Source organism: Coregonus clupeaformis, chromosome 34, assembly GCF_020615455.1.
Source record: "Coregonus clupeaformis isolate EN_2021a chromosome 34, ASM2061545v1, whole genome shotgun sequence".
In the NCBI taxonomy this organism is placed as follows: Eukaryota; Metazoa; Chordata; class Actinopteri; order Salmoniformes; family Salmonidae; genus Coregonus; species Coregonus clupeaformis.
Window position 1 is genome coordinate 45398355 of NC_059225.1, and position 15288 is coordinate 45413642.

The window sequence follows — 15288 nt, forward strand, 5'->3', positions numbered from 1 at the left end:
TACTCAGCAAATTGGATGTAGTCTATCACAGTGCCATCCGTTTTGTCACCAAAGCCCCATATACTACCCACCACTGTGACCTGTACGCTCTTGTTGGCTGGTCCTCACTACATATTCGTCGCCAAACCCACTGGCTCCAGGCCATCTATTAATCACTGCTAGGCAAATCCCCGCCTTATCTTAGCTCATTGGTCACCATAGCAACACCCACCCGTAGTATGCGCTCCAGCAGGTATATCTCACTGGTCATCCCCAAAGCCAACACCTCCTTTGGCCGCCATTCCTTCCAGTTCTCTGCTGCCAATGACTGGAACGAATTGCAAAAATCTCTGAAGCTGGAGACTCTTATCTTCCTCACTAACTTTAAGCATCAGTTGTCAGAGCACCTTACCGATCACTGCACCTGTACACAGCCCATCTGAAATTAGCCCACCCAACTACCTCATCCCCATATTGTTATTTATTTTGCTCATTTTCACCCTAGTATCTCTATTTGCACATCATCTCTTGCACATCTATCATTCCAGTGTTAATACTAATTGTAATTATTTTGCACTATAGCCTATTTATTGCCTTACCTCCATAACTTGCTACATTTGCACACACTGTATATATATTTTCTGTTGTATTTTTGACTTTATGTTTTGTTTTACCCCATATGTAACTCTGTGTTGTTGTTTTTATCGCACTGCTATGCTTTATCTTGGCCAGGTCGCAGTTGTAAATGAGAACTTGTTCTCAACTGGCTTACCTGGTTAAATAAAGGTGAAGAATAAATAAATAAAAAATAATCTATCACTAACTGGTATGCAGTCTCATTCTACACTCTTAGAAAAAAGGGTTCCAAAAGGGCTCCCCATAGGATAACCCTTTTTGGTTCCAGGTAGAACCCTTTTGGGTTCCATGTAGAACCCTCTGTAGAAAGGGATCCAAAAGGGTTCTACCTGCAACCAAAAAGGGTTCTTCAAAGGGTTCTCCTATGGGGACAGCCGAAGAACCCTTTACTAAGAGTGTAGCTAGTAGATCCATCATAAAGGGCTATTATTCCAGCAGAGTAGCATTTGTAGTTGTCAGATCAGATTGAGAATGTAGAAGCGATCATTAGTATGGGAATGTTAGCATTGGCTCCCAGATATAACCATGTTTATGTGTTCTGTTGGGAAGGGAAACACATGAATTGCTTTCTCACAAAATAAACAGTGCTGCTGCTTAGGATCCTAGTTCCCACTACGGGGAAGTGCCTTTCTTAAAAGCTAAGTGATGTAATCCTGCCCACCTCCAGTCTACACATGACACAGAGCTGGAGAAGAGGAATGGAAGAGATGGGATGTGTTGGGTTCATTTGTTTGGTTTGGTGAAGATGGGATACAATTGCCCCGGACTGCTTTTGGACCAGATGATTGTATAAAACATGATCAATCACTCTCATACCACAAAGAAAATACACATTATTTGGTGAGGACTGCACACTGCTGTGTGAGTGTTTTCATTTCCGGTTTATAATGTCTAGGTTTAGAAAAATAGTTGGCTAGTATTTAAATAACAAATAATCAAATACACATGTATTTGAACCCAGGTCTGTCCTAGATATGTACTTATGAACCATAGCTTTTAAGTTGATGGCTGTTCCTCTGACCTGAGACCTGTTCTGGGTTGGTCCGCAGGGTGTCCATGAAGGTGCTCATGGTGAACAGTTCCCTCCAGAGCCGACCAAGCTGCAGGAACTCTGGGTCACTCAGCAGAAGCTCCTGGGTGTCCAAGTAGAACCGAGCCAGTCTGCATGGGGAGCAGAGCAGAGGATGGGTTACACACACACATAGACTGGAACACACACACACAGACATAAACACCAACACAGATATACAAATACACACACAGATAGGTAAACACATTCATTCAAGCAACCCATTCACACAGACATAAGAACCCTGAACCTCATTGGCATGAGTGCAGAGCCTTGCCAAGTGCCTTCAGCGAGAACATCCTGTATTATAACAACACCCTCCTTTCATCTGCCATCAAATGGTACATCAGTATGTAGTACTGCTGCTCAACCCTCTCCTATCTGGCTGGCCCACCATCACAAACAGCCCTAGACAATGACCATAGGAGTTGGCTTGACAGCACCAACAGATCTGGGACCAGCTATCACAGCCCTGCTCCTCTGCTCACATGGAATCGTTGTAGTTGGAGACGAGTCCGAGGCCCTCTCCCCTGGTAGCGTACTGGAAGCATGGGTTGTTGGCGTTGCAGAAGATTCCCTGGATCCATGGAAGGATGCCAGTCGAGGGCATGGCCTTGTTGGGAAAGTGACCTATACAACAGTGGACAGGACAGGACAGATGGCACTGGTCAATAGCAAAGACTGGAACAGTTGACAGAGCTCTGATCATCATGTACAGTGAGGGAAAAAATTATTTGATCCCCTGCTGATTTTATACGTTTGCCCACTGACAAAGAAATGATCAGTCTATAATTGTAATGGTAGGTTTATTTGAACAGTGAGAGACAGAATAACAACAAAAAAATCCAGAAAAACGCATGTCAAAAATGTTACAAATGTATTTGCATTTTAATGAGGGAAATAAGTATTTGACCCCTCTGCAAAACATGACTTAGTACTTGGTGGAAAAACCCTTGTTGGCAATCACAGAGGTCAGACGTTTCTTGTAGTTGGCCACCAGGTTTGCACACATCTCAGGAGGGATTTTGTCCCACTCCTCTTTGCAGATCTTCTTCAAGTCATTAAGGTTTCGAGGCTGACGTTTGGCAACTCGAACCTTCAGCTCCCTCCACAGATTTTCTATGGGATTAAGGTCTGGAGACTGGCTAGGCCACTCCAGGACCTTAATGTGCTTCTTCTTGAGGCACTCCTTTGTTGCCTTGGCCGTGTGTTTTGGGTCATTGTCATGCTGGAATACCCATCCACGACCCATTTTCAATGCACTGGCTGAGGGAAGGAGGTTCTCACCCAAGATTCGATGGTACATGGCCCCGTCCATCGTCCCTTTGATGCGGTGAAGTTGTCCTGTCCCCTTAGCAGAAAAACACCCCCAAAGCATAATGTCTCCACCTCCATGTTTGACGGTGGGGATGGTGTTCTTGGGGTCATAGGCAGCATTCCTCCTCCTCCAAACATGGCGAGTTGAGTTGATGCCAAAGAGCTCGATTTTGGTCTCATCTAACCACAGCACTTTCACCCAGTTCTCCTCTGAATCATTCAGATGTTCATTGGCCACCTTCAGACAGCCCTGTATATGTGCTTTCTTGAGCAGGGGGACCTTGCGGGCACTGCAGGATTTCAGTCCTTCACGGCTTAGTGTTACCAATTGTTTTCTTGGTGACTATGGTCCCAGCTGCCTTGAGATAATTGACAAGATCCTCCCGTGTAGTTCTAGGCTGATTCCTCACCGTTCTCATGAGCATTGTAACTCCACGAGGTGAGATCTTGCATGGAGCCCCAGGCCGAGGGAGATTGACAGTTCTTTTGTGTTTCTTCTATTTGCGAATAATCGCACCAACTGTTGTCACCTTCTCACCAAGCTGCTTGGCGATGGTCTTGTAGCCCATTCCAGCCTTGTGTAGGTCTACAATCTTGTCCCTGACATCCTTGGAGATCTCTTTGGTCTTGGCCATGGTGGAGAGTTTGGAATCTGATTGATTGATTGCTTCAGTGGACAGGTGTCTCCCTTTAAGAGTGTGCTCCTAATCTCAGCTCATTACCTGTATAAAAGACACCTGGGAGCCAGAAATCTTTCTGATGGAGAGGGGGTCAAATACTTATTTCCTTCATTAAAATGCAAATCAATTTATACAATTTTTGACATGTGTTTTTCTGCATTCTGTTGTTGTTATTCTGTCTCTCACTGTTCAAATAAACCTACCATTAAAATTATAGACTGATCATGTCTTTGTCAGTGGGCAAACGTACAAAATCAGCAGGGGATCAAATACTTTTTTCCCTCACTGTATAGACTGGAATAACTCTAGTCACAAAATTGATTATTTTGACTAGAAAAGATTTGTAAACATACTGAATATATTTTGTACATCAGAGCTGACCATTTGCTGGTTTGCAGGGTTGTATTGTTAGTGCATAGATTGCTGAACTGTTGGTAACACCAGTGTTTACATTGTCAGAAGAACATGTTCTTACACTCATGTTGGCGATATAAAGGGTTAGCACTTCTCAGCCACACTAGTCCAATGAACAGAACCACTGGCCACATTATCTCCATGAAGAACCGGATCTGGGAGGAAAACAACAAACAATATACTCTACACATTGGAAGGCAGGTGTTCATTTTGAATTAAGCTGAAAAACATCTATCAATATTAGAGTAACATAAGTGAGTGTGGGGTGAGAGTTGATTTGTATGCGTAAATTAGTTTGAGGGTATGCATAAATTAAGGAGTGTGGCTTTAGTTTGTTAATGAAGCACAAAGGGATCTGAATGTCCACAACAAAAAGTTGACTCCCGTCGTTTGGCTTGTGTGTGTGTTTGTCCAAATCGGGCCAAGCTTCAATAGTTTACAGTATGCAGTTGGCACGATGTGAGATGTGACCATGGGTGACTGAGCCAAACACAGCGATCTAAACACGGCAGGCTGGGATGCTAAGCTAACCAAACTTGTGCAACAACTTCCTGTCACCCAGCAGCCAGAGGCATCATCCTCATGTGATTGTCCTCTCACAACCTTTAGGCTACTACCATGATGACAGGTCTGAGACACTATCCAGAACAAGTCAATAACAGGGTGGATCTATTTTGTATTTAGATTACTCAATATGTAGATTTTAAATCCTACATTTCTGTTCTGTTTTAGTACGGTGGCCCTAAGGGGCAAAGTAGCTTTTAGAATTCAGTGACACACAAAGCAAGTGCTTGCAAATAATTTCACAGAAGGTGATGGAACTGCCTTCAAAATTAAAGATGAGTTAGATTGAGAAAGACAATCATCAGAAGTGTGTTTGTTTTACCTTCTGTCTCTTGCGAAGTGTCCAGTTCTTCCACAGCAGCAATCGGACTTGACTGCCCGTACCCATGATCCTTCTCTTCACCCCTCGTAGGGGTCACCACCAGGGCACAGACCTGGAAACAACCATCACACAACCATCATAAAACCACCTCACAACCATGCCACAACCACCAAACAACCATCACACAACCACCTCACAACCATGACAACCATACCTCATCCACCTCACAATGTTGACATAATTAACACATTTCCAAATCCTTAAACAATCTGTTTCTCACTAAATACCATACAGATAGAGCGGTTCCAGTTTATTTTGATTCTAGGACCACAGAACAGGAAGTAATCCTTCTATGCGCTGAGAAGAATGCTAGGCTGCTCCTGGTTCCAGGGTGTTTTGATACTGATTGAAGTAGGCAAGTGTTTCACATGGTGAGCAAGGGTGGGAAGGGCAAAGCCCCTTTCTAGGTCATGCCAATCAGTATATAACAATAGTAGCATGAGGGAGGGTAGAACAACTCTCATTGGCTGAGCTGTTTATGTCATGTGATGTGATGACATAATAATGCACACATAATGGTCACTACTCCCAGTGGACTGACTGCTTGCAGAATGGATTACTGTAATAATATAACAATTCAGTCTTTTGAAAATGTGATTGATAAAATGAATGGTGATGTTCTGTCATGCTTGACTATGTACTACCTCTAGTTGTCAGATATCTCAAATAAATTGTACATAGTCTGGTCTAATAAACATGTATGACATTTTGTCGTCAAACATCACCCAGAGCACCCTGCTGGTTAGGCTACATGAAAATGTACTACTAGTAGTTACATTTACTGGTAGTACTACTAGTAGTTACATTTATTGGTAGTACTACTAGTAGTTACATTTACTGGTAGTACTACTAGTACATTTTACATTTACATTTTAGTCATTTAGCAGATGCTCTAAAAATCCAGAGCGATTTACAGGAGCAATTAGGGTTAAGTGCCTCACTCAAGGGCACATCGGCAGATTTTTCACCTAGTTGGCTCGGGGATTCTAACCAGCGATCTTTCGGTTACTGGCCCAACGCTCTGAATCGCTAGGCTACCTGCCGCCCAGTAGTAGTTACATTGCAATATGTTAGGCACAATGTCAAATCCTCAACCGGTGTTGTATCAAGATGTGTTCCCCTCTTCTGACTTTGATATACCAAATGTGTTTGTTAAATGTTACATGTTTGCATGCTGTTAGCAACAAGGTTTAGATGTTGACAATAGGATTTTGTTGCTTTAAGAATTCCAGGAGCATACAGATTATGCAACAGTGTAGCCTACAACCACAACACAGACTGTCCTAGCTAACATTGTTATTACACATGAATGAACAGACTAGTAACACAACTATATAGGACACCTCAAAAACATGAAAGACCACTTACTTCAGAAGAAGAATATAACCGTGGAGTACTATCTACTGAGTATAAAGTCACCCAGGACGTTGTGTTGTGTGTCCCATGTCTGGTGCTAACAGCTAACCACGCAGTTCCTTTAGTTCCTACAGACCCAGCGAATAGTTAATCTGATTGGTTTAATCTTCTTTCTCAACGCCTCAGAGCCTGCTAACACCACTCATCCATTTTCACAGAGACCTGAATGACCTGACAACCACCCGAGAAAAAGAGGGAACATTTTATTGAACGTTATGGGAAAAACAATTGGGTCTACATGTTATGGCTTCTTCCTCTTACTCTCCATTTATTCACATCAACTTTACTGGGAATTTACCTAGGCTCCAAAATGTGTGGGGTCTAACTGGTACCCATTCAGTAAGGCCTTCAAGTTGTGTTGGCAGTCAGTCTCTAAGGGGTCAATAGTGAGTATTCCTACTAGCGAAGGGTCATGTCCACAAATCTCTGTGGCTGTAGGCTACGGTAAGTCTCTGTTGAAGGAACTCTAGCTACATCAGTTAGTAGGGCAACTTTAATCCTACTATGTCAACCTACATAGTGCTATGAATCGTTGATATAATTCATAAAATGACCTATAGTTTACAGCAGGGTTCTTCAATTCCAGTCCTGGAGGGCCGAAACACTTCTGTTTTTTATTTCTACCTGGTAGTTAATTGCACTCACCTTGTGTCCCAGGTCTGAATTAGCCCCTGATTAGAAGGAGAGGATGAAAAACAGAGGTGTTTCGGCCCTCCAGGACCGGAATTGAAGAACCCTGGTTTATAGTGTGTTCCACAAGCACCAGCTGCCAGCCAAATAGCTGACTACTAACCCTTATGTAGCCAGCTACTTAATTGACTTTAAAACATTTGCGGGGGAGCATGCCCCATCACCCCCTAGCTTCAGAATTTCAGTAACACTTTGAGATTATTATTCTATCCATAGTCCACATTTCCATTATCTTGTTTATCAACAACCTATACTGTAGGTGAGGGAATACAAAAGATTACAGAAACATGTTTGGAAGTTGTCAACTATATTTTAATAAGTTACAAAAAGGTGTATGTTCGTATGTACCTGTTTGTACAATGAAAGGGATTTAATACATTGGAGACAATCTGCAAAGACCCTTATAGATAATATTTATAAAATATAGACGGATATATCATGTACATGAATTATGCAGTTATGGTACTTGTAACCGGTACAAAGTGAGAGTATAATTGATATGAATAAAATATCTGGTCAGCACTGACTGAACTGAATAAAATTTTAAAAAAGAGAACAGCTTTCGCCCATCGTAATATTGTGATAGACTTCTTACAACAGGCCAGACACTACCTGACTGACCTCTAATAATATTATTAAATGCTTTTCAGTTGAGTTGTTAGGTTGTTACCTTCCAGGTAAACATATAAAAGGGGAAGGTTGATGTTTGGTTGAAGTGTGGGTTTGTAGCACATCTCCATTGACTTACATACAGACACTTGCCATTTACAAGTGTCAATCAAGTCAAAGACAAAGAAGAGTTACTCATCCACATTAAACGAGCAACACATGCAGTTTAAGGTTTGATAAAGCATCATGTACAATTATACATTGTAACTTTTCAAATGACTGTATACAAAAGTAATACTGTGTACAAAATACTGCATTACAAAAAGTAGAAATGTGTAATGCATAAAATAACTGTGAAAGACTGGATTAAATAAGTGCGTCAAACTCATGTTTTATAAAGTGGCAATACACACTATACTGTAACAGTTTGTTGAAATAATATTTTTTGGCGTATAAACATACAAATACAGTGTACCAAAACTTTGTACAACAGATACAGTATGATATTTCTTTAATAAAAAGTAATTGCACAGTTTAAAAAAGAGAAAAACATGCTATCCTGGCATTACTTTTTATTGAGCCATATGTTAAAAATACTGTACATATAAATCTACAATAATGGATTTAACTTTTGGGAAATTAACTATTTCTTTAACATTTGTAGTGATTGGTACTGGAAGCATGTTTTGATTATGTGGCTTTCTTTATACAGACCTTTTACAGAAAAACCTAGAATAGGTGAAGTAACTTATAATACACCCATTGTTGTGTAGCTAACTAAGTGCATCCTGTCTTCATTTTGGGGACCTGCAGTACAACAGTTCCTTCCAGCACCAACTGCGGAACTCCAAAACAGATAACAAGGAATATATTAATATATATAACACTTCCGTGGGTAATTTGTTTCACAGGTCATGAAATTATTTTAAGTGTTGTTGTTTTTTTTTCTTCTACAATATGGCACATATACAGATTTGACCATTTAAATCCAAATCATAGAAGGAAAATGGCTCTTCATTAATTCTAATGGCGACCAGTGAATGATAGCGATAAATATTGTCATACAAAATGGGCCTCACGGTGCTCAAACTCCTGCAAGCGTCTGGGCCGTAGTCTCTGGTACACGGGCTTGGCCTCCTCACTGAGGTCCTCAGGGCTGGAGGTGGGGGATTGGGGCAGAGACAGAGAGGAGCCTGCAGCCTGCTGCGGACCCTCAGTGTCCTCATCCACATTGTCTTCATCCACAGAGGGCTCATCTACAGAGACCTCCAGACCCATCTCATCTTCCTCATCTTCCTCATCATCATCGTCCTCCTCTTCTTCCTCCTCTGCGCTGTTAGCTGCCTCGACACGCTTCTCTAGCACTTTGGCCTTGATCCCCGAGGGGGGTTTGTAGAAGGTTCCAGGGGGTGGCTGTAGAGTCCGGGGGGGCCTGAACGCAGTGGGCACAGGGCTGTACTCGCACACGTTCTCCTCCCTTTTCAGAGTCCTGCCCGGCCTCACTGCAATGGTGTAGGGTCTGTTGGGGTAGATGGTGCTTGTGGAAGAGGATGATGGTACAGACGTGGAGAGGCTGCTGGTCGAGTCCTCCACCTCCTTGTCTGCTGTAGGCAGGTTGGTAATGATCTTAGCTGTCCTGGGGGTGATGTCATAATGCTTGTACTGTCTGTCCCAGGTCCTACGTAACGTCCCTGTGTCGATGAACGTGCTCCGGTAGTGGCTGCTCGCCCTCGACTTTGGCTTCTCGTCCTCCGACACCTCCTCAATCGCAATGTTCCCGGCGCTCCCGGTAACGTCCTCGGTGTCCAGGTCAGCGGTGTTCCTGGCATTCCTCTCGTCCACGCCGTGGGCGGGGTTCAGGAGGCGTTCAGCAGGCATGCTCATGGGCCGGGAGACAAGCTTGGAGCGGGGGTGGCGGAGGTGGACCCGGGAAGTGGTGTGGCGGGCCCGGGTCAGACCCCTTTCCCCCCTCTCCCTCTCTCCTCCTGCTCTCTGGACCTCAGGGACGCTGCCAGACAGGAGCCCGTTGAGTTGCTCTGAGTCCTCGTCCACTACTACAGAGTAAATAGAGGACACGTCAGTTATAAAATAGCAGGGAGTGATACGGTAAAGTAGGCTATAGTATACAGTGTATCTATGGGCCCAGTGTGTCCAGCTATAGTTTAGTAATACTGACCAGGTGCATAGTCCCTCCCATCAGGCCTGGGTTTCCCCTCTCTGACCTCATCCATTAAATGGGTGGAGGGGATTATGGAGGAATGACGCTTATACACTTTAGAGCTCTGCTGCAATGGACAGAGGACAGGAAACAGATGGACAGAGAGGGAAAAACACAATGGAGAGAGAGAGAGAGAGAGAGAGAGAGAGAGAGAGAGAGAGAGAGAGAGAGAGAGAGAGAGAGAGAGAGAGAGAGAGAGAGAGAGAGAGAGAGAGAGAGAGAGAGAGAGAGAGAGAGAGAGAGAGAGAGAGAGAGAGAGAGAGAGAGAGAGAGAGAGCGAGAGAGAGAGAGAGAGAGATAGAGAGAGAGAGAGAGATAGAGAGAGAGAGAGAGATAGAGAGAGTCAGTAATCACTACTGTTTCAGTCAGTAGTAGTAGCTAGATCTGTAACATACGGATTGTGAGGTACACTACATGGCCAAAAGTATAAGGACAACCCTTCAAATTAGTGGATTTGGCTATTTCAGCCATACCCTTTGCTGACAAGTGTATAACATTGAGCACACAGTCATGCAATCTCCACAGACAAACAGTAGAATGGCCTTACTGAAGAGCTCTGTGACTTTCAACGTGGCACCGTCATATGATACCACCTTTCCAACAAGTCAGTTTGTCAAAGCTGCCCTGGTCAACTGTAAGTGCTGTTGTGAAGTGGAAAAGTCTAGGAGCAACAACGGCTCAGCCACAAAGTGGTAGGCCACACAAGCTCACAGAACGGGACCACTGAGTGCTGAAGCACGTAAAAATAATCTGTCCTCGGTTGCAACACTCACTACCGAGTTCCAAACTGCCTCTGGAAGCAACGTCAGCACAATAACTGTTTGTCGGGAGCTTCATGAAATGGGTTTCCATGGCCGAGAAGCCACACACAAGCCTAAGATCACCATGCGCAATGCCAAGCGTCGGCTGGAGTGGTGTAAAGCTCGCCGCCATCGGACTCTGGAGCAATGGAAATTAATTATCTGGAGTGATGATTCACGCTTCACCATCTGGCAGTCCGACGAACGAATCTGGGTTTGGCGGATGCCAGGAGAACGCTACCTGCCCCAATGCATAGTGCCAACTGTAAAGTTTGGTGGAGGGGGAATAATGATCTAGGGCTGTTTTTCATGGTTTGGGCTAGGCCCCTTAATTCTAATGAAGGGAAATCTTAACGCTACAGCATACAGTGACATTCTAGACGATTCTGTGCTTCCAACTTTGTGGCAACCTGTTTCAGCATGACAATGTCCCCTTGCACAAAGCGAGGTCCATACAGAAATGGTTTGTCGAGATCGGTGTGGAAGAACTTGACTGGCCTGCACAGAGCCCTAACCTCAACCCCACCTTTGGGATGAATTGAAACACCGACTGCGAGCCAGGCCTAATCGGCCAACATCAGTGCCCGACCTCACTAATGCTCTTGTGGCTGAATGGAAGCAAGTCCCCGCAGCAATGTTCCAACATCTAGTGGAAAGCCTTCCCAGAAGAGTGGAGGCTGTTATAGCAGCAAAGCGTGGACCAACTCCATATTAATGCCCATGATTTTGGAATGTTCGACGAGCAGGTGTCCATATACTTTTGGCCATAGTGTATTATAGTCAGTGTTGAGGTTAATCATATTTCTATTGACTTCTATTTTAATATGGGATCAGACAAGTCACTCACCTCCTTAACATCTACCAGAGACTTGGAGTGTCTGCTGAGAAGCTGCTCCTTCTCCTGAGGGGTGAGGCGGGGATTAGAGTCCTGACCCTTCAGAGGAGAGCCCTCCCCAGAGGGGCCTGGTGGGCCCTGGGGCCGTGGCAGGGGGCTAAGGGGGACATCAAAGATCATCTGGTAGTGTCTGATGAGGAGCTCCACAATGAGGGCCTGGTAGGGGTAGTCCACCAGGGAGGACAGGGACACCTCGGCGTCTGTCTGTCTGGGTTTGATGAGCGTGGGGCCAAAGATGATACCCAGGTTACTGGCTGTCATCTTGTTCTCCTCCGCCTGCTCGGTCACCCTACAGGGGTGAGGAAGGATGAAATATGAAGGTGGACTTCTGGTTCATTGTTACTGCTGTTGCAGGTTTTTGTTGTTACTTGGTGGGACTTGTGTGTTTTAAGTTGTGTATGTGTATTTACAGGGTTGTTTTCGGACTTGAGATCCGCTGACTTAACTCAAAGTGTCCCATTGACATCAATAAATTATTTAGGTGAAAGTGAGAGTTGTGAGCGCTTGTCAACTCATCTATATTCTCTGAATAGATTCCGTACCTGTGCAGGTGTTGGATGAGGAACTGCAGGGTCTTGTAGTGGGCCGTTGGCAGCTGTCTCAGAAGGTCTTTGATCTTGAAGAGGACCCGGTTGAGCTCCACGCTGACCTGCGGCGGGGTCAGGGAGACGGGGCTGACCCTGGACGCCTCCACCTCGTCCACAATGATGTTCTGGCTCTCCTTGGCCAGGCCGATGAAGTCGTTGTAAAAACGGAACAGGATGAGAGGCTCTGGAAGCTACAGGGAGAGAAAATAAACATGGAAGTTAATTTTAAACTGGAATAACAAAAATATGAAGACAAATATACAACAGACAGGACTGGAGACAAAGAAAGAAGCATTTGGGAATATAAACTAGCAATGAATGAAGAGAAGGAAGATAGGTAAATATTATTGGGCTAGCGTGCAGTCTGTCTGACGTACTCTGTAACCAGCAACTATCTTATCCTGAAGGATTCTGTGTGTATGTGTGTGAGACCCACCTGTCTCAGGTAAAGTTTGAGCACGTTGCTGATGTCATGAGGGTAAAGGTCAGATAGCTCCACTAGGTCCTTGCCGTTCTCAAACGCCTGACAGAGCTTCTCCACACGAGACTTGGCCCCGTTCACACGATAGATCCCCTGGAAAACCAAGACACAACACAGCAGCCCATTTTATTATCCTAAAAAACATTATTTAGCTGTAAAAAAGAGAGCTTTCAATTTTTTTTAAACAGGGGTGGATGACGTCTGAAACAATAGAGAATATTTGCCAAACAAGCATGCACTATAGCTAGGCTACATAATCTTACTTTAAAAAGCTAGCAAAATGTTACCTTGATGTCCAGTGCTCTATTCTCTATCTCTGAGGTACACTTCCTGATGATGAAAGGGATTCCATCTGGGTTGTTCCTAGCTGCCTGGGTGAAGTCAATACCAAAGAGGTGCAGTCTACCCTGGAGTTTCTTATGACCACATTGGATGGCCAGAGTCTCCAAACACTTCTTATGGCAGGCCAGGGAGCACTGGGAAACAGCAGAGGAGTCAAATAGTGAATATCCATGTCAGCTAGCAATAATACTGTATATATATATATGCCACTTAGCAGATGCTTTTATCCAAAGTGACTTACAGTACAGTGAGTGCATATATTTTAGTAAGTGTATGTGATCCCTGTGGGAATTGAACCCACGACCTTGACGTTGCTAGCACCCCACTCTCACAGAGCCACACATGACCACAGTGTTACATAATCGGCTAAATAACCATTCCCCTCAAGTAACCATCTTTCACTGTCCTGTTCCAATGTATCCAAATATGAAGGTTTCCATAAATATGTAATGTAACTCTATCTAAAATAAGCAGAGCTGAGAGAACATTCTAACAAGAGGATAGTACAGGCTCCAAGAGGGTAACAAAAGGTATTTGGTTTCCGCTGCATGTCCCCTTTCAATGAGTCCAAATACCTAGTGCTGGATGATGGAGAGGTCACTCTAAATGACAACTGATGGTCTGTGGACTCTCATGCAGCCCCTGTGTGGCTACTTGTGATCAACAGTCTCTTTCCTATTGGGGCTAATAGACCAGTATGTCTTATTTGGTTACTTACTGTACCCAAAATCACATTTTGCTCTACCTGAAGTACCCCTTCATGTTCAACTGATCATTAGGCCTATGGTCTTCTGAGTCTTTCCAATTCCCCCCTGTGGATAGGCCAGGTACTTCCAGGGGTAGAGCACCCCAGATTGAAAACCACTGTCCTCACCTCCTCACACTCAGCCCCATGGAAGACCACCAGACTATCACACTCTCTGCACTTGGACAGGGCCCTCAGCTTCCTCAGCTTGTGTGTCTGGGCTGCCTTCGACATCTGGGTGTTACGGAACGGACCTGGGGAACTGGCTGTCTCTATCACCATCTCACTTAGACCTAGGGGAGAGCAGATATGGAGAGGAGGAGGAGGAGAGAGAGAGAGAGAGAGAGAGAGAGAGAGAGAGAGAGAGAGAGAGAGAGAGAGAGAGACAGAGAGAGACAGAGGAGAGAGAGACATAGAGAGAGAGACAGCGATAGACAGAGAGAGACATAGAGAGAGAGAGAGAGAGAGAGAGAGAGAGAGAGAGAGAGAGAGAGAGCGAGAGAGAGAGAGAGAGACAGAGAGAGAGAGAGAGAGAGAGAGAGAGAGCGAGAGAGAGAGAGACAGAGAGAGAGAGAGAGAGAGAGAGAGAGAGAGAGAGAGAGAGAGACAGAGGAGAGAGAGACATAGAGAGAGAGACAGCGATAGACAGAGAGAGACATAGAGAGAGAGAGAGAGAGAGAGAGAGAGAGAGAGAGAGAGAGAGAGAGAGAGAGAGAGAGAGAGAGAGAGAGAGAGAGAGAGAGAGAGAGAGAGTATCATCTCCATTAACACCATCACTGGTCCAAATAATAATAAATAATAATAATTAATAATAATAATTTAGGTGGGTGTGTATGCAAAACTCCATTGTTTACAGTGGGGGAAAAAATTATTTAGTCAGCCACCAATTGTGCAAGTTTTCCCACTTAAAAAGATGAGAGAGGCCTGTAATTTTCATCATAGGTACACGTCAACTATGACAGACAAATTGAGAAAAGAAAATCCAGAAAATCACATTGTAGGATTTTTAATGAATTTATTTGCAAATTATGGTGGAAAATAAGTATTTGGTCACCTACAAACAAGCAAGATTTCTGGCTCTCACAGACCTGTAACTTCTTCTTTAAGAGGCTCCTCTGTCCTCCACTCGTTACCTGTATTAATGGCACCTGCTTGAACTTGTTATCAGTATAAAAGACACCTGTCCACAACCTCAAACAGTCACACTCCAAACTCCACTATGGCTAAGACCAAAGAGCTGTCAAAGGACACCAGAAACTAAATTGTAGACCTGCACCAGGCTGGGAAGACTGAATCTGCAATAGGTAAGCAGCTTGGTTTGAAGAAATCAACTGTGGGAGCAATTATTAGGAAATGGAAGACATACAAGACCACTGATAATCTCCCTCGATCTGGGGCTCCACGCAAGATCTCACCCCGTGGGGTCAAAATGATCACAAGAACGGTGAGCAAAAATCTCAGAAC

General features: G+C 44.2%; 2 protein-coding genes across 4 annotated transcripts in view; both read right to left on the reverse strand.

Moving 5' to 3' along the window:
- LOC121550099 (retinal-specific phospholipid-transporting ATPase ABCA4) overlaps positions 1 to 6495 on the reverse strand; it is a 62562-nt gene extending 56067 nt beyond the window's left edge. The window contains exons 1-5 of the mRNA XM_041862248.1: positions 6410 to 6495; positions 4982 to 5093; positions 4157 to 4250; positions 2173 to 2314; positions 1637 to 1776 (exon numbers count right to left, since the gene is read on the reverse strand). Coding sequence (XP_041718182.1) covers positions 1637 to 1776; positions 2173 to 2314; positions 4157 to 4250; positions 4982 to 5047 — 442 coding nt within the window. The 5' untranslated portion in view covers positions 5048 to 5093; positions 6410 to 6495. The remainder of the gene's footprint in view (positions 1 to 1636; positions 1777 to 2172; positions 2315 to 4156; positions 4251 to 4981; positions 5094 to 6409) is intronic.
- A 925-nt stretch (positions 6496 to 7420) lies between these two features.
- arhgap29a (Rho GTPase activating protein 29a) overlaps positions 7421 to 15288 on the reverse strand; it is a 75036-nt gene continuing 67168 nt past the window's right edge. For 2 of the 3 annotated variants that reach the window (XM_041862251.1, XM_041862253.1), the window contains 7 exons: positions 13954 to 14117; positions 13025 to 13213; positions 12693 to 12830; positions 12212 to 12447; positions 11622 to 11958; positions 9933 to 10041; positions 7421 to 9810 (listed from right to left, as the gene is read on the reverse strand). In XM_041862251.1, the coding sequence (XP_041718185.1) occupies positions 8816 to 9810; positions 9933 to 10041; positions 11622 to 11958; positions 12212 to 12447; positions 12693 to 12830; positions 13025 to 13213; positions 13954 to 14117 (2168 nt within the window). In that variant the 3' untranslated portion in view covers positions 7421 to 8815. The remainder of the gene's footprint in view (positions 9811 to 9932; positions 10042 to 11621; positions 11959 to 12211; positions 12448 to 12692; positions 12831 to 13024; positions 13214 to 13953; positions 14118 to 15288) is intronic. The other variant, XM_041862252.2, reaches the window with a different exon arrangement.